This window comes from Mobula birostris, chromosome 16, assembly GCF_030028105.1.
Source record: "Mobula birostris isolate sMobBir1 chromosome 16, sMobBir1.hap1, whole genome shotgun sequence".
NCBI classification, from domain to species: domain Eukaryota; kingdom Metazoa; phylum Chordata; class Chondrichthyes; order Myliobatiformes; family Myliobatidae; genus Mobula; species Mobula birostris.
In genome coordinates, this window is record NC_092385.1 from 21,397,176 (window position 1) to 21,422,518 (window position 25,343).

The 25,343-nt window shown below is 39.4% G+C and overlaps 1 protein-coding gene across 1 annotated transcript in view; it reads left to right on the forward strand.

The window, feature by feature from the left end:
- The first annotated feature begins 6,674 nt into the window (after positions 1-6,674).
- Positions 6,675-25,343, forward strand: part of LOC140211037 (voltage-dependent L-type calcium channel subunit alpha-1D-like) — a 383,898-nt gene continuing 365,229 nt past the window's right edge. Inside the window, exons 1-3 of the mRNA XM_072280398.1 lie at positions 6,675-6,976; positions 7,702-8,011; positions 10,147-10,252. Of these exons, the coding sequence (XP_072136499.1) occupies positions 6,949-6,976; positions 7,702-8,011; positions 10,147-10,252 (444 nt within the window). The 5' untranslated portion in view covers positions 6,675-6,948. The remainder of the gene's footprint in view (positions 6,977-7,701; positions 8,012-10,146; positions 10,253-25,343) is intronic.

A 25,343-nucleotide genomic window follows, 5' to 3' on the forward strand; every position in this document is an offset into this window, starting at 1 on the left:
ACAATTGAAGCAAACAGTGACAATTTTGGTTCAGAATGTTGTTGTTTGCTTCAATTGTTTGCATTATGTGTTTCTTGTTCATCAAATGTTGGTCTTTTATTTTTATTCTTTAATTGGGTTCCTTTGGGTTTCCTGCTTTGTGGCTACCTGCGAGCAAGCAAATCTTAAGGTTGTATAATTTATACATTCTTTAATAATAAATAAATGAATCTTGAATCTTACATGCTCTCAAGTTTAGAATATTCAAGTGATTTCATTGAAACATACATAATTCTTATTGACCAAAATAGATTAAATGCAGTGATGTTGTTTTAGTGGCTGGAGTGTCAGAAAACCAAAAAATCATGGCCTTAAAATAACATGTCAGTTGTTCAGTATGGAAATAAAAACCAGAGTGAAGGCTTGGGCACCAAAATTAAACACAGAGATTGATAGACTTATGAATAGTAGAGGAATCAAGGGATATGGGGTTAATGTTGGAAATTAATACTGAGGTAAAATATTTTATTGAATAGCAGAGAAGACACAAGGGACCAATAGCCTAATCCTGCTTTTATTTTTTATGTTCTTATATTCATTTCTCCATATTAGAGGTTGCTGGTATATAGAGGACCTCATCAGCAAATATTTAAAAAAATTGGCATTCAGCCATTTTTCTCCAATATTGCACACTCTGCAGTTGGATTAATTAACTTTTCCACATTTATAACTGTCAAAGGGCTTGTTAGCTGTTTCAGATGCATTAATGGATGATTATTGCAAGTGCATCATGTTTGGATTGCATTGATAGTAATGAAATTGCATTCTCAAATGCTGTATGCTTTGAAGGACAGTTTTTGACTTTTTTTCTATTAACAAATTGCAAGAGTTCATTTTTCTGAAGGGGAAATGTTATTTCTTACACGATGCTAGCAGTACCTGAACTCTGATGAAAATTTAAAATATGGTTTCAACTCACACTCCGCTTTAGTAACTTAACAGGAATTAAGATCAATATTATTGCTTCTGTTTCTTTACTCATATTCAAAACTGAAACCAAATAAATGTTTCTAATTTTATAATTAGTCTATCACTCAAATTCCTTCATCTCAAGATTATCCACTTGACAACCACAAGGGAGCATTATAGTCCTTGATTCTCATGGAAATGTCACCTATTGAATATGGGATTATTTTTTAAATGGAGGTATGCTGTCAAACACATAAACAGAAGCACATGATATCAATTTTTAAATTCTTATGTTCCATAATTCAAAATTACCCAGCAAATCTATTATTTTTTTTATAGAAGTTGAATTTTTTTGTCATGCAGAGTCACAAATGTTCAATAAAAGATGCTGCATATATTCTTTAGAATATATTGGAGGAAAATAAGTAGATGTGGGCATTGATAAAGTCAATTAAGATTTTTGTGGACAATAATAGTAGATGTGATTAATTAATTGAGGAGCTAAGCAAGGCCTTTGATGAGGTACTGCATGGTTGGCTGTTCTGTAACGTAAGAACATTGACTTGACAGTAAGAGGTAGAGGGTCTTTTGTTAGATTGCAGGCCTGTGACCAGCGGTATACCACAGAGACTGGTGTCGAGTCCATTGTTGTTTGTCTTTTATATTAACTATTCGGATGAGGTACCATAACATTAGGACAAAAACTGTCAGGATGGGAAACAACTTCTTCCCCAGGCCATGAGTCTATTGACCCTCCTGTCACCACGCAGGACTCATCACTTATGAAGCACCAGTAGCATTATACTGTTTACATTTTAACTTATGTCTTAACTGCACTATATGCTAAATGTCAATCTTCTGGAGTATATTTTGCTATTTGTAATTTATTTGTGGCAATATTACTTTGTATTGTGTGCCAGGTCTGGAGGAACATTATTGCATTTGGCAGTATACATGTGCATGGCTGAATGAAAATAAACATGAACTTGAGAATGTACAGTAGGTAGCATGGTGAGCAAGCTTGTAGAAGACACTAAAATTAGTGGTCCAATGGGCAGTGAAGGAGGTTATCCAAGATTACAATAGGATCTTGGCCAACTGGGCCAGTGAGCTGAGAAATGGCTGAAGGAGTTTAATTCAGATAAATGTATTTTAGTAAGGCAAACCAAGGTGGAACCTGCACAGTAATTGGTAGGGCACTGGGAAGTGTTGAGAACAGAGACCAAGGGGGCGGAGCTACATTGTTCTTTCAAAGTGATGATACAGATTGGCAGCATGGTAAAGAAGGCATTTGGTAAGCTTGATTTCATGGTACAGGCTATTGAATATACAAGTCAGGATGTCACTTTACAGCTGTAGATGACATTGGTAAGCCCATATTTTGAATACTGTGTAAATTTCTGGTCGCCCTGATATAATGACAATGTCATTAAACTGGAAAGAGCAAAAAAGGTTTACAAGGACGTTATCAGGACTTATGAGAGGCTGGATAAGTGAGGACCTTTTCTCCCTGGAGCATAGGAAGGTGAGGAGTGACTTATAGAGATTAGTAAAATCATGCGTGCATAGATAAGCTGAAAAGTTGCAGTCATTTTCTCAGGGTAGGGGTTCTAAAACTAGAGGGCGTAGGCATAAAATGACAAGGAAAAGATTTTACATGGATTGAGGGGCAATTTTTCCATAAAGAGGGTGGTCTGTATACGGAACTGGTATCAGAGGCACAATTACAACATTTAAAAGACATTTGGCAGGTACATGGATAGAAAAGATATAGAGAGATATGTGCCAAATACAGGCAAATGGGAGTAGCTCAATTAGGCAACTTGGTTGTCATAGATAAGTTGTGCCAAAGAGTCTGTCTTCAATGCTGTACAACTTGACTACTCTAATTTAATTGATCTGTCATGATATCATTCATAGTAGGTCACAAGTTAAATCAATTTTATTCTCTTTGTCTCTCTGCTCTTTGTTTTATCCTTCATTTAATTATTTCTTAATCTTTTCTCTCCTGTCTTTATGTCTAATTCCTGTCTTGCTAGTGTAACATTGCTGGCAAGTCTTGATTTGTTCTTGTAAGATACATTTTGGATAATCTAGCGAATGGCAGGCATATTTTGGGATGCAGCTCCTTACTTTCCCAATGTTCTATTTCCCCTTGTTATTTAATCTGCTTAATAGGTTTCCTCATTCTGTACCAAATTAGACAGGCTTAAAAGTCTTAAGTTATAAAGTTTGCAATTTAAACATTTATTGTGCTATACCCCATATTTTGTTGCACCTGAACTGGGTGGCTTGTTTCATTATTTCAAAAAGCATAAGAGAGACAGTCATAATTCTCTTGTGGTCTAGATTCAAAAATAGTCGGGAATAGGTAAAAATAGGAATTTATCTTCCCTTAAGAATGTTAGCAAATCAGATCCAATTTGTTAAAAATTTGTTGATTTCAAGTTTGTTTATTGTCATTTCAACAGTATAATTGTATTCTGCCAAACAAAACAATGTTCTTCCAGACCAAGGTGCATAACACTGTACATATAACTCACATACAACACATGAAGTAATAGTACCACAAATAAATTAATAAATAAAGATGCATTAACAACATGAGTTAAAAAGTAAACAGTGTAATGCTACTCACAAACAAGAGAGAACCTGCATATGCTGGAAATTTAAGCAACACACACAAAAGGCTATAAGAACTCAGCAGGCCAGGCAGCATCTATGGAAAAAAGTACAGTCCTGCCGAAGGGTTTCAGTCTGAAACATTGACTGTACTTCTTTCCATTGATGCTGCCTAGACTGCTGAGTTCCTTCAGCATTTTGTGTGTGTTGAGTGTAATGCTACTGATGGTTCAGACGCGGTGAGACCTGGGTGGTCGGAGGGAGTTCAGTAGTCTCACGGCCTGGGGGAAGAAGCTAACAGTCTTTGCTCACCACTACTGGTATTTCTTATTTCAACTTTATTTAATGCAATTATTTGAAATCTTAGCTGCTATGGTGGGATGTACATTTGTATCTTAAGATAATTATTTCAGATGCATACCACTGATCTACTCTCACATCAGCAGAAACCAAAAAGCATTGTAAAGTCCAAATTGATAGCAAGACAAGTAGCATGGGCAATGCTTTGGTTTGTAAACAGCAGCCTGGATCATATGGAGAATGTAGAATGAGGGATGAGTAGAAAGGAATTGGTAGTTGAGGTCTAAGATGGTGTGGACATTTTTTGTAGTGTTAATATAGTGGGCTGGTGAAAGTAGTGGTAAATACAGTATTAACAGTGGAAGTCCCTATTCAACATTCTTTTTACAATGCAGAAACTTGGTCACTTAAAGCATTTGAATCTCCTTGACAGTGTAATGACTAGCCTAGAGAAGGATTGTAACTATCTCAAAGTTAGGCTGCGATATCATTTCCCTTCAAGACTAAGTAGTGGGTGATTCAAGAAATTGAAGAGATTAACAGCATTTGACAGTGATATCTAATAGATATAGCATCTTACAAAAGTGAACAATGACTATGTTCTAATAAGATATGACTGTTCCTCGGCATAAATTTTACATAGTAAGAATTATACACAGATAAACGATTATTATCCAGCCAATCTCTTATGGCATTAAAGTGAATAGGCACTGTAATCCTTAAATGAAAAGTGGGTTAGCAGTGAAGTGAACTGAATCATGTATACAGACATGGATTAACTTTTCATCCTATCCTTGTTTCAAAATAATACTGTGAATTATGGAGACCAGAAGATGGCAGTGGATGATGAAAAGGGTAAAATAGTAAAAGAAAGATTTTCATAATCTCAAGATACTCCAAGTTGCAATCAAATAAATTTTATATGGCAATGGATGAGATGCTTCAGCTAGTTTGTGTACAGCATTGTCTGACAAACATGTTAACAATCAGCTGTTCAGTGAGGGGTAATTATTGACCAAGGCGGGAAAACCAGGGTGGGTGGAAGAGAGTGAGAAAGAAGATTCAGATTAGAGGGCATCCTTTTGGACAGGGTTCACATGGTAAAAAGGAGCCAGGTAGGGCAGGGAGAAAATGTTACGTGGTTTCATAAATCTAAACTAGTGGCAAAGCTGATAAAATGAAATCCTAAAATAATCTGTAGGTAAGTAGAAAAAACATTAATTTGCATTTTGGTAAGCTATTTTAGATAGTACAGTATCATTAATGAAGTAAATTTAAAGGCTAGATGTTTTATTTGTTTAGTCATAGATTAAATCTGCAGTATAGAATAATTTACATTATTAGTATAGATTTACATAGAAAGTTTTAACAACCTCATAGTACCTCATAGTTTACAAATAAGCTGTTCTTTGAAGTCTAGCTACTATTTAAGGCGATGTAGCAGGCAAATTGTGCACAGCAAGGTCTCAGAAATAGCAAATGAGATGAGGAGCTAATCCAAGACGTTATTTGAAAACTAATAAAACAAAGGAATAGAAATTGCATACTATCAGCATCTTTGCCCTGCAAAGATAAAATTCAATCACAGGTTGCCTTGGGGTTCACTTATATTAGAGTAGTAATCTGTGTACACATATTGTGCAGTCTCAGGCAGGTAGCTGGCCAAGAAGTCATTAAGATCAAATGGAAATGGTGCTGGCAGCCATCCCAGTTAAATCCCAGGAAAAAGACTGGAATGTGTTGAGCTGTGGGGGTGGGTAATGATGATGCACTGTGGATTCAAGGCATCATTCAACAAGCTCCACACCGAATTTAGACATTCATACTTAATGTTTTAGACGCCCATCAGGACGTTCAAAGATGGAGATTATATATTCTGGAATGGCATCATTACCTGATAATTTACTAGGTTTTACAAAGTTGCACACAAAACTGCAAACTACACCACAGTAAATGTCAATATCTCCAAGCTGAGGCAACCAGAGCCCAATAAATCATTATTGCTGATACTCAGAAAAAGCTGGGTACTGATGGGATTTGTATTAGCCTTCATCAGTAGGGAAAGGTTCATTCAATCTACAGTATGACATTAGAAGCTTTTCATTTAATCTTCAAATACGTAGGTGTTGTGTGGATGGGGAAGCATCAATGTTGCCTTGCAAAAGCAGACCTAGGTGGTACATCAAAGGTGACGATTTCCTTCTGAAAGTCAATGGCACTCTCGTCTCCGATGGTTTCAATTCAATAATGTTGAAGAATCCTTTACCTGAAATGCTAATTTCATTCCCAAAGGAATACACCCTATTTCTTTTCCTGAAACAGGCAGTGATGAAAATCTACCGTAGGGAGGATGAGTGGTGAGGAATTACGGCCTATCCCCCCACCCACCCATTTTCTCACAACCTGCTATATAAAGTATCACCGGGATGGTTCTCACAGTACCTATCCTCTTCGGCGCCAGTGCCTCGAGGCCATCGTTTGAGCGCCGGCTTTGCCGAGGCGATCAGTGGTGGGTGAGCTGTTACTTTTGGTTGCCAGCTCCCCGACTTCTCGGGGGTGGTTAACAAACCGCCCCCCACCCCCCGCGCTGCTGCTTGACGGTGCCGAGCACCGGCAGGGACGGGAATGCGCGCCCTCCCGCCTCCATCCACCCTGTAAACAATGATGCACGTGTTCCCCCCCCCCCAACTCCCACACCTGCCCCCGCCCCCTCCCCCTCGCGGGCTCGTTCGGTGAACCAGCTCGCGCTCGGGCGGTTCGCTCGCTCCGTGTCACAGTCACGCCGGCAGCAGGCGACGCGAGGCGAGGTCTGGCGAGCTAACGCCAGCGGGGCTGGGCTCCGGGAGACGGCGAGGGAGGTGTCGAGTGGAGTCGCCATATGGGCGCACAGAGCAGGGGTAGCGATGAAATCAGTGAGCTGAAGCACAGTCGCGGCCCGGATGTTACAACGATGTTGGATGAAAAGCGAAGGGGAACGAACTAGACGCCTTATTTCACTACCATGGGGGTCGGGGGATGAAGCACCGTCTCGCCATTTCGCTTATAGTCATTTTTTGATGTCATATTAAGGCGGCGAGAATGTATGAATTAAGAGAACCATACGAAGGTAAATATCCTGTGGATTGAGTGATAACAGTCGCACAATCAAGGATGCTAGGGGTGTAATGACTTAAGGTTTTAATTAATACATCTGGCATTTATTGGAGGTTTTTTTTGATTCACGAAACATCCTGGTTACAACGGAGGAATAAAGTGTTTAATCATTTTTGGTCAACATAATTTGGCTAAGCATCATTATACGAGTTCGGCAGATGATAATATGTCCATTAGTAAACACTATTTTGGGTTTTAGAACTTTGAAAATGTAGATAAAAGATATTTAAGAATGAGATATAGTACATTGGCGGAAACTCCGCTTCTGGAAATTGCAGACATCAGTTAAATCAAATAAAATGCAATCACTGAAGCATGCAGTGTGACAGTTAATGTGGCAGAAAGATACATACGCAATCCTCTGTTTAAATAAATACACTTAATGTTTGTTTCAGATTGAAAGAGTGCATGAAACCCCACTGAAGTCGGCTGACAATGTATCTGCAACCTAGTTATAATCACAGCTGTTAAGATGGTATAGTTATTATTGCAGTTTTTAAATGTATCTTCATGAATTTGACTCTTGCAAACTGATGGTTTCTCGGTTATATTTGCTCATGATTTAAAGGTCCACTGTATAATTTTTAGAGTTTAAGTCTATTCTATCTCTTAGAGAGTTTGTGTTTAAAACATGAAAGGCCTCTCATTTCTGATTACATTTTTAAAATAAAATTACAGGAGTAAATTATGTCAGCAACAGACTCGCATTACCTAGCGAGGGACCGGGTCTCGTATCAAACTCCGAACCATCAAGACCAGCACCATTATCCTGGCAAGCTGCGATCGAGGCGGCCAGGCAAGCTAAAGCTGCCGCAACCATGAACTCCACGGAACCCAGCAGCACAGCAGCCCAAAGAAAACGCCAGCAATTCGCCAAGAGCAAGAAACAGCAAGGCAGTACCGCGAATAACAGGCCAGCCCGTGCCCTCTTCTGCTTAAATCTCAACAATCCCATTAGAAGGGCCTGTATTAGTATAGTAGAATGGAAGTATCCTTTTCCTCTACTGAAAAGCACGCGAATGATGTACACAAGGGCTCTGATATAACACCCGCGAAAATTTATTAGCTGCGTGTTTCAATTTTTGATTGTGTTCCTGCAAGGTCATCGCAGGATTAGCATATTGCATGTAGAATACGAGCAAATATCGGACTTTGTATATTTGATGATAGAATCTCAGCTGAAGTACTTTCAAGAGAAGCCAGGAATATATTCAACAATTTTCACAACAAATAATATTATCTAAAACAAGGAAAATCAATACAAATTAAGTGAACAGAACTCAACAAGGAATCTTTGTGGTATTTCTGTCGGCCCTAGTTACACCTGCACGGGAAATAATTACAGCGACCTATTTATTTGAAGGTGACTTCAAACATAACCACTAAAGGTGCATCACTAAAACTTCGCATTTATTTTCATTACTGGTGTTTCTAATTACAATACTGTATTAACAAAATAAATCTTTTGACAAGCTTAATTCACAGATACAATTAGCTATTGTGCTTTTCCTGACATTGAAATGTATTTCTTTATTAGCAGTCTGACCATTTCAAATTAACTTTTAAAATATCACTTATATGAAACTTGGTGGCACTATACACTAACGCAGAGGTCCAGCACATTAAGATGGAGACCTGAATTCAAATCCCACTATGTTAGCTGTGAAATTTAAATTTGGTTAGTCATAGAAAAGTATATCACTGTCTACTTCCAATGACCTGCACCGGGATCGTAGCCTGCCATCCATGTACCTACGCAAACTTCTCTTAAACGTTGAAATCAAGCTTGCATGCTCCATGTATGCTGGCTGCTCATTCCACACTCTCACAGCCCTCTAAGTGAAGAAGTTTCCCCTCATGTTCCATTTAAACTTTTCATCTTTCACTCTTAACCCATGACCTCTGGTTGTTGTCCCACCCAACCTCAGTGGAAAAAGCCTGCTTGCATTTACCCTACCTATACTCATAATCTGGCATTTAAGATGAAAGAACAGGAGCTCTTGCCAATGCTGAACACTGAATTATCATGAGGAAATCTGTCGTCCTTTCTTGATCTCACCTAACATGACTCCCCACCCACAGCACACTTGATTGATTTAAGTGTTAGAAAACTTTTGGATGTACACATTGCCTTCAAAAACAAACTAAACAGAACCTGACTTAAAGTAAATAAAGCACAGAGTTAAATACTATATAAATGTCACTTGACCTTCAGAACCTCACAAAAATATGATCCTAAATGCAGCAGTAATGTCACTATGGTGATTTTGCTTTTAGTAGCTATGCAACCTTGATCAAGGAAATATTTACTTTCATAATAAATTGACAGTGTTTAGTTTTCTTTTGCAAAATAAAATGGATTTTAACAAATTTTCAATATGATGTCCAGGGTAAAACGAGAATCCTGTCCTGATGAATGGTCTTGGACAAAAATGTCGACTGTTTACTCTTTTCCATAGATGCTGGCTGGCTAGCTGAGTTCCTCCAGTATTTTGTGTGTGTTGCTATGATGTCCAGGTGAATTGTGCTTGCTGTTACTTTGGGACCAACTTCAGAATAGTTGGTGGCAGTAGCATATGCAAAATTAAAGAAAATCCGAAAGCAGTTGTCCTGGTTATGTCTCTCTACCATTAGCTACAGAATATTTTTCATTCTATTTCAGTATGGAAATAACATAGTACTGTGAAACTGCATAGCAGATATAAAGAAGTTGCCACAGCTCACACTTTCAGATGTTGCCCTGCAAAGTAATTAAAACAATTAAATATAACTAAATTATAAACATAGCTAGCAGATAATATTGCAGTTTCTATTGTTGTAAATTATAATGTAGTAAATTGCTAAAATTGTTAACTGTTGTAATCATGTCCAATTGTTTCATGATAAATTATTATTAATTTTAATTAACTGAAGATTAGTTTCTTTTATATATATTTTGTGAAGTAATTTTCATTAAATTACTATCTTAATGGCTTTTCAAATAGAATGGAGAATCTTAATATAGAGTGTGATGTGTTTTCTATGAAAGTATTATAGCAACTAAAAGATAGATTATCTGTCATTTGGTATATATTAAGTATTTAGATTCATATTAACAGAAGTTTTCCTTAACTGGACTTACAGGCCATTTGATATCTTTATATTGATTGCTATTTTTGCCAACTGTGTGGCCTTAGCTATTTACATACCTTTCCCAGAAGATGACTCTAATTCAACCAATCATGATCTGGTAAGAGTTTTCTAATTACTTCCATCTATTTAATTTTTTGAGAAGCAATATGAGGATCATTCTTTAAAATAAGATTAATATAGTTGCCTAATTTTCACGTGAAATTGAAGACTGATTTATAAATAAGATTAAATCAATAATAATATTTTAAAGATAAATTACTCTGCTTGCTGAGGATGAGCTTGGTTTTTATACTGTGATTTTTCTGTGTACTGAAAAACTTCTGTAAGTTAGAAGGGCATGTAATACAAAGTTCAGTTTGTTCAGTATTATAGATTTGTGCAGTAAAAATTACTATACTTTTCAATATTGATACAAATTAATTTCTTGTACCTGAATACAGAAACATCTTCTCGTTTAAATCTGTGTTTGGAATTGGGGAAAATCCACAGTGAATTGCAGTGAAACTATTGTGTCAGCAACTTGTGTCATTGTGTTTGACCTGATCTTTACAAGGTCATCTTTTGAACTGGTTAGCATATTCAGAATATTTTGTGAAAGTTGAACAATGAATTTCAAAGTTAAACACGGAATATTATTTCTGAAGTATGGTAATTAATGTCCAATTTGCAGAATTAATATCAAAGAGGCACCAAATACATGATGTTTGAATAGTTTATTTTTATGAGATTTTTATTCATTTTTGAAATCATTGGCAAGGCCAGTATTTATGACCCATCTCCCATTGCCTTTACTTTCTGCACTGTTTTGAAGTCACTGTTTTTTGTACAGTACTGTTGGAAAAGTTGTTCCATAAGCTTTCGATTGAGCATTGTTGAAGGACTGGTGATATATTTCTAAATGAAGTGGTGTTCAAATAGCTTGGATGAGTAACTACAGCCAATGTGTAATGGTGGTAATAGGAATCAATGTTCAGGGTGCTTGATGTGCTACTGGTTGCTTCGTCCTGGATTTGAAGGTTGTGCATTTATCAGCAAATATTCCTGTTCCCACCCTTTTGAGGGGAGTAAGATTATTGTTGAAGTTACTGAAGATGATTGAACTTTGGTTATGTTGAAAAGAACACCTGCAGCAATAGCTAAAGTTGGAATGATTGAAATATGACTTCTGCCTCTGGAGTGTTTTTTTCCCCTTTTGATGCCCATTGAATGCATTTTTAACAAGTGCACCATGAATGCACACTCAGTCAAGTGCTGCCTTGATGTTAAGGGCTGACTTGAAGAATTCAACTCTTTATTCCATGCTCAGATCAGGGCAGAGATGAGAGGTCCAGAGTATCTATTGGTGAGCAGGTCATGGGTTAGTAAGTACTGTATGCAAATACTGTCAATGACAGTTTCCATCACTTTACTGATTACTGAGAATAGACTGATTGGGCTGTAATTAGCCAGAATAGATTTGTCCTGCTTTTTGTCAAAGGAGTGCTTCGTCTATTGCACGGTGCTTGTGTAGAAAGCTTTTCGGCAGGACATGGCAATTATTTTAAGTTGCCTTTTAAATTTGATTTTGTTCATAATTAGTCTGAAAGCATTGCTTTCAGTTTATTTATGGGATGAGATGATTTCTGCCAATGCCACCTTTTATTACCCATCCTTGGTTGTGTTTTGTACTGCAGTGAATTTTCCGGTGAAAGTCGATCATCTTGTTGTTCAGGAATTTGTGTAATTCCACCTTGGGATGGTATGTGACCTAGAGAAACCACTTCAAGTAATGGTGTTCTCAAGCATCTACTGCCTTTGTCCTCTTTAGTTGCAGAAGCCATTAGTTTCAGAGGTATTGCTGAAGTAAAGTTAGTGATTGACTGTGGTGAATTTAATTGGTTGTGAGCACTTACCAGCCACGACACTTAGTGATAGTAAATATGAATATTTAGCTGATTGTTTGAGTGGTTATAGTGATCATAGCTGTTTTGCCTTGGATACTTTTGAGCCACCTGCGTTGCTGGAATTGTGTTCATCTAGGCAAGTGTACAGTATTTCATCACCGTCTTTGGTTGTGCCTTGTAGATAGTAGAAAGATTTTAGGGAGTTAAGAAATTGGTGATTCATTGCGTGATGCCCCAGTCACTGACCTGTTCTTGGAGACACCATATTCATTTGGTTGGTTTCTTCATTGAATTGAATTGACTTTATTTCTTGCATCCTTCATGTACATGAAGAGTAAAAATCTTTATGTTACATTTCTGTCTAAATGTGCAATGTGCAATCATAGTAATTTATAATAAATAGACCAGTCAATGTAACATAGAAATACACATAAATCAGCGTGAGTTAATCAGTCTGATGGCCTATTGGAAGAAACTGTCCCGGAGCTTTTATGCTGTGGTACTATTTCCTGGATGTGGGATAGATTGTGGTTGGGGTGACTCGGGTCCCCAATGATCCTTCGGGCCTTTTTCTCACACCTGTCTTTGTAAATGTCCTGAATCATGGGAAGTTCACAACTACAGATGTGCTGGGCTGTCTGCACCACTCTCTGCAGAATCCTACAATTAAGGGAGGTACAGTTCCCCTACCAGGCAGTGATGCAGCCAGTCAGGATGCTCTCAATTGTGCTCCTGTATAAAGTTCTTAGGATTTGGGGGCTCATACCAAACTTCAATTATTTGAGGTTAAGTTTCTGGTGCCTGGCACTTGTTAACATAACAGATGTTAAAAATGGCAATCTATAAAATATTATGAACTTAGTTTGCATACTTAAAACAACTGTTTTCAAATCCATACTTTTATTTTTCAGTCTATTTTGTGCAGAACTGACTTCAGCTTTTGGTTGTAAGTTTGTTCTAATACGATTTTTGCCAGTCTGGAAGCAGCAGAGGAAGGGTTATCTGAATGTATCCACATGAACATGCCAGTTACTATTTTTCAGAAAATTATTGGTGTAAAATAGCTGTACAGCTGATAGAATTGAATTATTTGTACAGGAACAAGAGCAACAGTTATTTTCTGTAAGGTGAATTGTCAGGATAGGATGGCAATTCTAGGATATTTGAATTAATGATTTCCTAGTGGCAGTAAACCTCCTGCTCTTCAGCAAAGACTTTTCAAGGCTTTGAAAGCACTTTAAAATTTTTTTTTTCCCAAAAATACTTTATTCAGAAATATTACAAAATAAAAATAATTACATACAAGAAAAGAAAACCATTCGTTGACTGTGAGTCCTTATTCAATACAGTTATTAACAATAAAAATTTTGCGTTGACTCTCTGTTCATTTACAAATGAAAGATGTTTACAGTAAATCATGCGTTTACTCTCAACCCTTGGTCAAGAGTTAAGACTTATTAACAATCAAAATTTTCAACAATAAAGGCAGGCAATGGCTCTAATACTTTCCCAAATTAACAATTCCACCCACTCGTTGGGCACCATGTTGATTATCTGTCCACACCGCTGATGAGGGTAGGTCTCCTCCCCACCCAACCTCTCCCCCTCCTATGGGTGATGAACGTTAAACTGTGGTCCTTCCCCACCGGGCCTTCGCGGTGGCTGCACCAAGTTTGAGTGCATCCCTCAGAACGTACTCCTGCAGACGAGAGTGTGCCAGTCGGCAGCATTCAGTCACGGACATCTCCGTCAGCTGGCAGACCATCAAGTTTCGGGCCGACCAAAGAGCATCTTTCACCGAATTGATGATCTGCCAGCAGCACCGGATGTTGGTCTCCGTGTGCGTCCCCGGGAACAGCCCGTAGATCACGGAGTCCTCGGTAACGCAGCTGCTGGGCATGAATCTTAGTACTGTCCCTTCCATTCTCTTCCACACCTTCTTTGCGAACCCACAGTGTGCAAAGAGGTGAGCCACCGACTCCACCCCATTACAGTCCTCCCGTGGGCAGTGGGGTGTGGTGGAACCGTTCCAGGCGTACAGGAGGGATCTGACTGGGAGGGCCCCTCTCACCGCCAGCCAGGCGAGGTCTTAGTACTTTAAAATTTTTTTTTTTTTTTTTTTGTGTACTTTAAAATGGCATTTCTGTGGTGGTTAGGATTATGTGAGGGACCCAAGGCCAGTGAACAAATCTCTTCTTCCCTTTTATACGATACCTTATTTAACTTATGATTGGTGGATATAAAAATATTTCTTTTTTATCATGGTTTGGAAGTTAAGCTCTGCCCCTATTCTCCCAGTGATATTATTTTGTTACTAAGGATTATTGGCTGTAGATACTGGGAATGACCTTCCTCATATTCTGATCAAACCAATTAATTATCATAGCTGGGTGTTTATGTTCATCTATTCTACCAGACCAACCTGCCAGCTCACATGAATTGTAATATTGCCAGTTTTCTTCTGCTTTCCCTTGTCTTCCCTCATTTCTTGATACTTTTAAGTTAATGGCTAGGACGTGATAAGAGTTGTTCAAAAAAGTTCATCTTCAGTTATTTACGTAATGAAATAAGTGTGTTTTTTTTCTTTACCTCTCTCAGATATTTTGAAACAAGATGCTTAGACTGAATTCTGATATTATGTTGTATTAATTGAGTGCATTATGTTTTGATATATCCACATACTAATCTAACCAGTAAGTCAGGCTATGGTGACCTTGGTGCATGTATGCATGTGGTAGCAAGATTAGCTGTTTCAAAATACTCAAATGGTGCAATGTTCACAGTGTTGGTAGTTTTTTCTAATAGGAATGTTTATGAGCATACTGAATAAGACCTAAGTTTACATAAAATGTAAAAGAGTCCAGAATGTTTTATGTTTTTGTATTACCTTTTTATCAAGTGATAGTAATGACAGGGAATGAACAATTTGATAAATATTAGCATTTTTAATGGATAAAAAATATCTCTAATCATGTGGTGAATAATTTTCTCTTGAGCGTGTGGTTCAGCAAATGATGTGCAGGTTTTGTTCATAGATATATCATTATTGGGCACAAAATTTCTTTTCTGTCCAACAATCAGAATTTGTGTTAAAAGAAAATGAAGAGGTTGTGGATATTGGTGCTCATGATGTAAATAGAAATGGTGTATTTTTTGAATCCATTGTTGAAATTAAACTGTCAGGGCATAGATAGACTGACAGGCATTGCATTTTTTATTTTTTATATTTATACATGATATATTTTTTATAGAATATATCTATCACCAGTAGAAGTCTTGAACAACATAAATATTTTTAGTTTAATTTTAATGGCATTGAGTTTCTTTATACAAAGTACATATTTACAGTTATGATTGAGTAACTGTGGAGAGTTAAACACAGATTACTGCTTGTAAGCACTGAGATTTAAATTGTGAAGATACTGCATTGGAAACATTTCTCTTGTTCAGGACTTCCTCTGGGTTTCTTTATTATGACTTCAAATAAATATCAAAATATTTTGCAAATTATTATCAGGAATTCAGTGATTAGAGTTTAGCGTTATCAGGAGAAGTATAAAACTCTGGATAAGTTATATGTACAAAATAACTACAAGTGGATTGTAGTACTCTAAATGTATCCTGCTATATCATTTGGATTTGTATGATAAAATAGTTGAGTTAACAATTAAGTCAATTAATAGAGGGGTTTGAATTCAAAAGAAATTGCTATGTGCCTGGTGAAGTTTGAAGAAGCATAATACATGAATATAAATGCTGAGACCATGATTTCAAAGAAGTTAATTGACCTCTGTTGTCACTTTTCTCCATGTTCAAGGAAGAACGATAACAAGGGCATGCAGGAGGAGAGTTAAACCAGACCCCTGGGTTACATATTTTTTTATTCACCCGGACCACTGTAGCACTGGCGCTGTAGTGATGGTCTTGATTTGCAGTTTTTAACCCCTAATTAACTCACAATCCTGCACACTTTCAGGAGTTATCAAAAGATCTGGAACATTTAATATGTTGTGCTATAAAAAGAGATGTATATATATATTGCCATAACACCATAATTAGGAGCAGAATTAGGACATTTGACCCATCGAGTCTGCTCTGCCATTTCCTCATGACTGATCTATTTTTCCTCTCAGCCCCAATCTCTTGCCTCTGCCCGTATCTCTTCATGCCCTGACTGATCAGGAATCTAACAACTCTGCCTTAAGTAGTAAAGATTTGGCTTTCACAACCGCCTGTGGTAGCGAATTCCACAGGTTCACCACTTCCTGGCGAAAGCACTTCCTCCTCATCTCTGTTGTAAAAGGACGCCCCTCTATTCTGAGGCTGTGTCCTTTGTTCCTAGACTCACCTACCATAGGAATCACCCTCTCCACATCCACTCTTGAGGCCTTTCAACATTTGATAGGTTTCAGTTAGGTCACCCCTCAGTCTTCTGAATTCTGGTGAATACCTGTACTAGAATTCTAGAATGCCAGAGCAACATTTTTTTTGTAACTGTAATCTGTTAATGATTACAAATCTAAAAATACAGAATTCAAACAGGAAATACTGAAAAAACAACAGGTCTGGCAGTATTACATCAAAAGAACTGGATGAATGAAAGACTAAATATAATTTAAATTGCAGAAATGGGACATGTGGAGAGAAATAAAGCAAGATTTGTGATGGGATGGAGATCCAAGTTGTTTGAAGGATACAATGCTTCTGAATGCTTTGACTTCACAAATACAGAGTTAGCTATGGGCGCTAACAATAGGGGCTTTGGGGGCTTTTCTTAAATATCTCCAGTCTGTATAACAAGTAAGGTTAATTCGTTTGTCCGTACTTGGTTCAGCTGGTGTTGCTTCAGCCTTTTCCAATTGACTGAGACTGGCTGCTGAAGGAGGAAAAAGGTTTAAAGAGACAATTTGCAATGACAATCTTGAACGCTTTCTCTTTCCCGTCCCCGACTAAAAAATGTTCAGAGTATGCTGATTAATTAAAACTTCTAAATCTTTATTTATAACATTGTAGAATATTGCCCTCCATTCCTAAAAATAAGGAGCAATCTAATGACCGCTTAATCAGCCTGCTCTCAATCAACTGAATAAAATGTTATCAAGTGGCACCTGCTCACCAGCATCCAGCTTACTGAAGCTCAGTTTCGGTTTCCATACAATAACTCATATCCAGACCTTATCACAATGGTGAAGTAGGATTGATCATCCATGACATCAAAGGAGTATCTGAACAAGCATGGCATTGTGGTATTCTAGTAAACTGAGGTCAGTAGGCCTCAGGGGAAAAGATTACAATAGTTCTGTGCAAAGAAGATACTGTGCAGGTAGCAAGACTGAGACAAGATTGAGGCATATATTGAGAAGTGGTATATAACATTTGCATCACTAAAGAACAAGGCAATATTCTTGAACAGGAGACTATAAGCACCTACCTTTGATGTTCAATAGCATGATTATTGCTGACTTCCCACCATCATCAGAAACTCCAGTACACCAACTGCATAACTACTGTGGCCACACGAGCAGTCAAAAGGCTGGATATCTTGTGGCCAATGACTCACACTTCAAAGCCTTTCTACCATCTAAATAGCACTAGTGTATGAAATACCTTCATTTGCTTGGATGGGTGAAGTTTCAAAAACTCAAGAAGCTGTGTACATACATCTATTGATGCTTCTGGACACATCTTCAGTGATGTTCCTGGAATCATCGGGTGTTTCGGGTCTTTCAACATCATACAACCTCCTCCAGGTGACCCAGCCGGGGATGATCAGACCCCAGCTTGTGTCCAGATGGCTAGCTACTTATGACTCCATGGCTCCCCTCTTTTGAGCCACAGCCATCTTGAGGCCCTCTCTGCCGCATCGGTGGTACTGCGGATGGCTCTCCTCTTCCTCTCTCCCTCGAGGTCCAAAATCACTTTAAAGCCTTTCTACCATCTGAATGGCACTAGTGTATGAAATACCTTCATTTGCTTGGATGGGTGAAGTTTCAAAAACTCAAGAAGCTAAACACCATGGAGGGGAAAAAAAAAGAACTGCTGGCTTGATTAGTACCCCATTTATCACCCTAAACATTCCCAACATTACCAGTACACAGTAGCTGCATTATATGCCATTGTACTCTGTTAGTTCTCATTTTATCATTTTTTGTTTGGCAAGACTGTTGATGGGTTATTGAACTAGGGATAACAGATGGAGTTAAGATAGAGATTAGTCATGATCCTGTTGAATAGTGGAACAGGCTTGAAAGAATGAATGATATGCTTTTTATGTTTTTCTTTCTTTAATGGATAAATAACATTGTTTTTGTTTTGTTTATTGATTGGTGGTGATTCTATTTCACTCTTGATTGTATTGATGACTGTAGGTATGACACATTATTTTCATTTCAAAGGCACTGATGATTGCTTTAGCAATGGGTGAAGGTACTTTGTTGCTTTTATTACCCAGATTTTTGGCAGATAGAACATAGAAACATAGAAAATAGGTGCGGAGTAGGCCATTCGGCCCTTCGAGCTTGCACCGCCATACAGTATGATCGTGGCTGATCATCCAACTCAGAACCCTGTACCTGCTTTCTCTCCATACCCCCAATCCCTTTAGCCACAAGGGCCATATCTAATTCCCCCTTAAATATAGCCAATGAACTGGTCTCAACCGTTTCCCGTGGCAGAGAATTCCACAGACTCACCACTCTGTGTGTGATCAAGTTTTTCCTCATCTCCGTTCTAAAAGGCTTCCCCTTTATCCTTAAACTGTGACCCCTCGTTCTGGACTTACCCAACATCGGGAACAATCTTCCTGCATCTAGCCTGTCCAATCCCTTTAGAATTTTATATTTACGTTTCAATAAGATCGCCCCCTCAATCTTCTAAATTCCAGCGAGTATAAGCTTAGTTGATCCAGTCTTTCTTCATATGAAAGTCCTGCCATCCCAGGAATCAATCTGGTGAACCTTCTTTGTACTCCCTGTATGGCAAGAATGTCTTTCCTCAGATTAGGGGACCAAAACTGCACACAATGCTCCAGGTGTGGTCTCACCAAGGCCTTGTACAACTGCAGTAGAACCTCCCTGCTCCTGTACTCGAATCCTCCCGCTATGAATGTGGGCATACCATTCGCCTTTTTCACCTCCTGCTGTACCTGCATGCCCACTTTCAATGACTGGTGTATAATGACACCCAGGTCTCGTTGCACCTCCCCTTTTCCAAATCGGCCACCATTCAGATAATAATCTGTTTTCCTGTTCTTGCCACCAAAGTGGATAACCTCACATTTATCCACTTACCTACTTATATTTATATATAAATATCTTATATAGATAGGAAATGTGTCCAGCTGCAGCTTCTAGCAGACCACATTGAGCGGCTGGAGCTGCAATTGGATTCATACTGGAGCATCTGTGATGCTGAGAAAGTCATGAATAGCACGTTCAGTGAGTTGGCCAACGGGGACCAAACCACGGGGCCAATCTCAGCTGTCATGACCTACCCAATACGTTGCCTCAACTTTTGAAATGTGGACGTGGAATGTTGCCGACTGCCACGGGAGTAGTATGGGAATGTGGATAAAATAGATACAGATATAGCCCGCGGAGCCAAAGCCCTTTCACTCTGCTACCACTCACTCCACTGCCCGCTGGATAGGGAGGTCCTCTTTTTTAAACGCTTGGCGCTCACCCGGCTGACGTCACGCGTCTGCACAGTGGTGCCACTTTTTCACTCGTTGTTGTTAAAACAACTATTGCTACTGCCCTAGTTCACTTAATGAGCTACAGCCTCGCCGCCTTCCTTGCTTCAAATAAAATACCGCTGCAGACCATTCTCTTTTTAAAGGAACTTGCCTGGCCTTACTTCACTTGGAGTGAAGCTCGTCCTCAGCCTCTGCTTGCCGAAGCCTCTCGAGACAAAACCTTCCTATTCTGTCTCCCACTACTCTGTCGCCTGCTACAACTTTGCCCGCTCTGTCAAACTGCTCTCTTTTAAATACTCCCGCTGCCTGACAGTCTGACTTAGACGTGCTTGTGCAGTTGTGCCCCGTTCAGCAGCCAAAGAAAATGACTGACTTCCACAAACTGCTGTCTTTTAAATACTCCTGCTGCCTCACGGTCTGACTTACATGCACTTGTGCAGTCGTGCCCCGTTCAACAGCCAAAGAAAAACGTGAGATGTGAAAATATGATGTGGGCATTTGTGCATCCTGCCTGGCATAAGGTGCACTAATAAGCAGATTAATATCCAAGAAGAAAGTACTGCATTCATTTCTCAATTTTACGAACATTTCTTTTTTCAGGGTTCATTTATGATTTGCAGTAAAATAAAATGCGCTTTTTTGAAGCACTGATAGTTTAGCATGGTAAATAGAATGTAGTTTCACACTGAATGACCCCCTTTTTATGGCACACCTGCACACCTGCTTGTTAATGGAAATATATGTGGTAACAACTCCATGTATAAAAGCAGACATGGTCAAGAGGTTCAGTTGTTGTTAAGACCAAACATCAGAATGGGGAGGAAATGTGATCTGAGTGACCTTGACCATGAAATTATTGTTGGTGCTAGAAGGGGTGGTTTGAGTATTTCAGAAACTGTTGATCTCCTGGGATTTTCACACACAACAGTCTCTAGAGTTTACAGAGAATAGTGTGAGGAACCAACACAATCCAGTGAGTGTCAGTTCTGTGGGTGAAAACACCTTGTTAATGAGAGAGGTTGGAGGAGATGTCAGTCAAGATAGCGCCGGTGTACAACGCTCCTTTGGTCAACATCTTCTGGATAGATCATGAAACCATCTTTTTCACTTCTTTTATGTCTTTTAAGTTTGTTTCTTGTCTTGAATACGGTTCTAGAATTGTTGGAGCCTGTGTTGTGTTGTTTGGGGATCGTATGGGTACTTCAGCACTCTGCAGTCTCCGAGAGAATCTCGGGAGGCAGAAGCAGTGTGAACGAACTTCATGGTGAGAAGACTGCAGGATGGCACGTAAGCAGATGTTTGACCCCATTTTGCCGATTAAAGTGACAAGAATAATTGAATCATTAAAGCACATGCGGAGGTTTGGAGATCGTTGGGGTGTTCCAACGCTCTGTGGTCTCTGAGAGGATTCTGGGAGGCAGTGTGCATGAACCTCTTAGCGGGCAGGCTACAGGATGGGGTGTAAGCTGATGTTTGGCTCCATTTTGCTGATTATAGCTTCCATTGTTCGCTGATTAAAGCGACGAGGGAGATTGAAGCATTGAAGTGAGTGCAAATGGTGAGTGCCAGCTGCTTGCCTTTTGATCGGTTGCTCTGTACCAGAGAGCGGAAGGCCTTTTGCTGCACCCAGAGAGCGTTGCCCAGGTTTTTTTGTGCATTTTGGATGTGGTCTTGGCTATAGATGCTTTTGTTTCAACCTTATAGCTTTTATATTCTGTTTTTTTTTTCCGCCAGATATCATTTTTTTGTGCGGGGAGAGGGATTTGTGGGCCGATGTGCCTGATCCATTTCATTCATTTTTTGTGTTGGAGGAGGAATTTGGGGGTTGATGTGTCTTGATCCATTTTTTTTTAGTTTTTTATGTGGGTAGGTGGGATTTGAGGGTTTGGTGATCATGCAGCCTTTCTTATTTGGTTTCATTCACCTGGAGAATTGAAGAATTTCAGAGTTGTATACTTTAATAATAAGTGAACCTTTCAACCTTTGAGAATGGCCAGAGTGGTTAAAGCTGACAGGAAGGCAATAGTAATTCAAATAACTATGCATTACAACATTGGTGTGCCAAAATGCACCTCTGAGCGCCTAACACGTCAAACCTTGAAATGGATGTGCTACAGCAACAGAAGACCATGCACATGTATACACTCAGAAGGTACCTAATAAAGTGGCCACTGGGTGTATATTGACAGTTTCAGAGTGATAGAGGCAAAGTGAATACTGGTAAGAGTGTTTTTAATGAAAATTGGATATTTTTGAACAGTTTAATTTCAACAGTAGCTTAAGGACATCTGCATGTTGATGAACTTATGGATGGGAAAATCATTTGCATTGGCTTTGTTTTTGAAAGCAGTAAATGAACATGAAATTTATTGAATTAAAACACCAACGTTACTACTTCATTGAAGATTTGAAATGTTAAATCTTTGAAGTTTTAGATCGTAATAGTATTCAGTTCATTAATTAAGGTACACATTATATTTTAACGCAACTAAGTTGCACAGGGAGCAAATCTTGCAGCTGAAACAGGAAATAGGTTAGCATTGAGTTTGTATGTAGCAAGAGAATTGTAATTCTACTCAGCCTGATGAAGGTACTTTATTTGCTGCATGATTTAATGCTTGGGCTATTTAATGAATCCTGGATGAGAACAGGGTGGAGACAACAGGATGCAGGTTCTTAATTGAGTCTGCAAAATACTCATAAAATTAATAGAAGCTTGTCTCAAAAGATTTGCTTCTGCTGTGTTGGAATGAAAAGGTGCAATGGCATGCATTATAGAAGAGTTTTATATTGAACTGTTTCAGAAAAGGGTGTTGTTTATCAAACACAATTTAGATTGCGTATAACAATCATTGGGCCGTAATGAACTCTCCTTGATCAGTGATTCTGTTTAATATTGCAACAAATCATTGTCCATGTCTTGAGCATTTTTTTTTAGAAAGGAGAGCACACATGCGCCACACTACATTGGCGGAGCAGTTGTGGAGAGGATCAGCAGCTTTAAATTCTTGGGCATTTGCATATAGTGTAGCTGCAATCACACGAAAAATGTGCTGGCACCTTTACTTTCCTAAAAGGTTAAGAAGGTTCAACATATCACCGAACCCTAACAAACTTCTACAGATGTAATATTGAAGGTATCCTATCTAGTTGCATTATAGTCTTTGATAGTTTGAATCTGCAGGGATGTAAGAAGCTTCAGAATGTAGTGTGCTTATCCCGATACATCATGAGCACATTTCTCCCCGTCATCGGTAGTGTAACTAGGTGCTGCCTCAAGAAGCCAACGTCTATAATGAAACACTCTCAACACGCTGGAGGAAATCAGTAGGTCGTGCAGCATCCGTGGAAACGATCAGTCAACATTTCGGGCTGGAACCCTTCGTCAGGACTGAAGAGGGAAGGGGCAGCGGCCCTATAAAGAAGGTGGGGGGAGGGTGAGAAGGAGAAGGCTGGTAGGTTCCAGGTGAAAAACCAGTAAGGGTAAAGATAAAGGGGTGGGGGAGGGGAAGCGGGGAGGGGATAGGCAGGAAAAGTGAAGAAGGAATGGGGAGAACACGATGGGTAGTAGAAGGAGGTGGAACCATGAGGGAGGTGATAGGCAGCTGGGGGAGGGGGCAGAGTGAAATAGGGATAGGGGAAGGGAGGGGGAGGGAATTACCGGAAGTTGGAGAATTCTATGTTCATACCAAGGGGCTGAAGACTACCTAGATGGTATATGAGGTGTTGCTGCTCCAATCTGAGTTTAGCCTCATCATGGCAGTAGAGGAGGCCATGTATGAAGATATCCGAATGGGAATGCGAAGCAGAATTGAAGTGGGTGGCAACCGGGAGATCCTGTCTGTTGTGGCATACGGAGCGGAGGTGCTTGATGAAGCAGTCCCCCAATCTGCATCGGGTTTCAACGATGTAGAGGAGGCCGCATTGGGAGCACCGGATGCAATAGATGACCCCAACAGACTCAGAACACCGATGTAGAGGAGGCACCCTCCCCCTCCCTTCCCCTATCCCTATTTCACTCTGCCCCCTCCCCCAGCTGCCTATCACCTCCCTCATGGTTTTGCCGCCTTCTACTACCCATTGTGTTTTTCCCCTATTCCTTCTTCACCTTTCCTGCTTATCACCTCCCTGCTTCCCCTCCCCCACCCCTTTATCTTTTCCCTTACTGGTTTTTCACCTGGAACCTACCAGCCTTCTCCTTCCCAGTCTCCCCCCCACCTTCTTTATAGGGTCTCTGCCCCTTCCCTCTTCAGTCCTGACGAAGGGTTCCAGCCCGAAACGTTGACTGATCGTTTCCACGGATGATGCCCGTCCTGCTGAGTTCCTCCAGCGTGTTGTGAGTGTTGCTTTGACCCCAGCATCTGCAGAGTATTTTGTGTCTATCATGGAAGATTCCTTCCATCCAAGCCATGCCATCTTCTTGCAGCTACTATTTGGCAGGAGGCATAGAAGCCTGAAGTTCCACACCACCTGGCTCAAGAACCAATGTTTCCCTTCAACTATTCTGGTCTTGGACCAACCCATTCAACCTTAATAATTACATAAAAAAAGCAATGTTATGAACACTGATCACTTTTGAACTACAGTGGACCTAGATTTTGTTCTAATTGTGTTTCTTCTAGGAAAAAAATTTTGTATAATTTACCTTTAATTTATATTTTTATTGTGCTTATGCTGCAACAAATAAATTTTCCATTGTCGGGAGTAAGAGGATAACGAGTGAGATGGTGGGACCAGTCAAGGATAAAGGGGAGAACATTTGCTTTGATGCAAGGGTGTGGGTGCAGTCCTTAACGAGTACTTCAAATCAGCATTTACCAAGGAGAATGATGTGGAGGACAGGGAAATCATTGCCAAGAGTATTAATATGCTAGGGCATTTCGAAGTGAAGGAGGAGGAGATGTTGGGTCTTTTAAAGAGCATTAAGGTGGTTAAGGCCCCAAAGCCTGATGGGATATACCCCAGGTAATTGAGAGAGGTAGATGAAGAGATTGCTGGGGCCTTAACCAAGGTGACAAGGTTGATTGATTATTGTGTCCTCTCTAGCCATGGGCAAGGTCCTGGGGGACTGGTGAGTAGCTAATGTTGCTCCATTGTTCAAGAGGGAACCAGAGATAATTCTGGAAACTATAGACTGGCACGTTAGTGGTAGGGAAGTTACTGGAGAGAATTTTTAGGGATAGAATTTATCAGCATTTGGAAAACCATGGCCTAATTTGGGAGAGTCAGCATGGCTTTATGCAGGGCAAGTCATGTCACACTAACTTGATTGAGTATTTTGACAAGGTGACGAGGGTGATTGATTGTCTACATGGATAGTAAGGCATTTGACAAAGTCCCTAGTTGGAGGCTCATCCAGAAGATTCAGATGCATGGGATCCATGATGAATTGGCCTTTTGGATTCAGAATTGTTTTGCCCATAGAAGACAGAGAGTGATGGTCAAAGAGACTTATTTGTGCTGGTGGTCTGTGATTAGTGGTGTTCTGGAGGGATCTGTACTGGGACCTCTGCTGTTTGTGATGTATATACAGTTGAAGTTAGAAGTTTACATACACTTAGGTTGAAGACATTAAAACTCATTGTTTAATCACTCCACAGATTTTATATTAG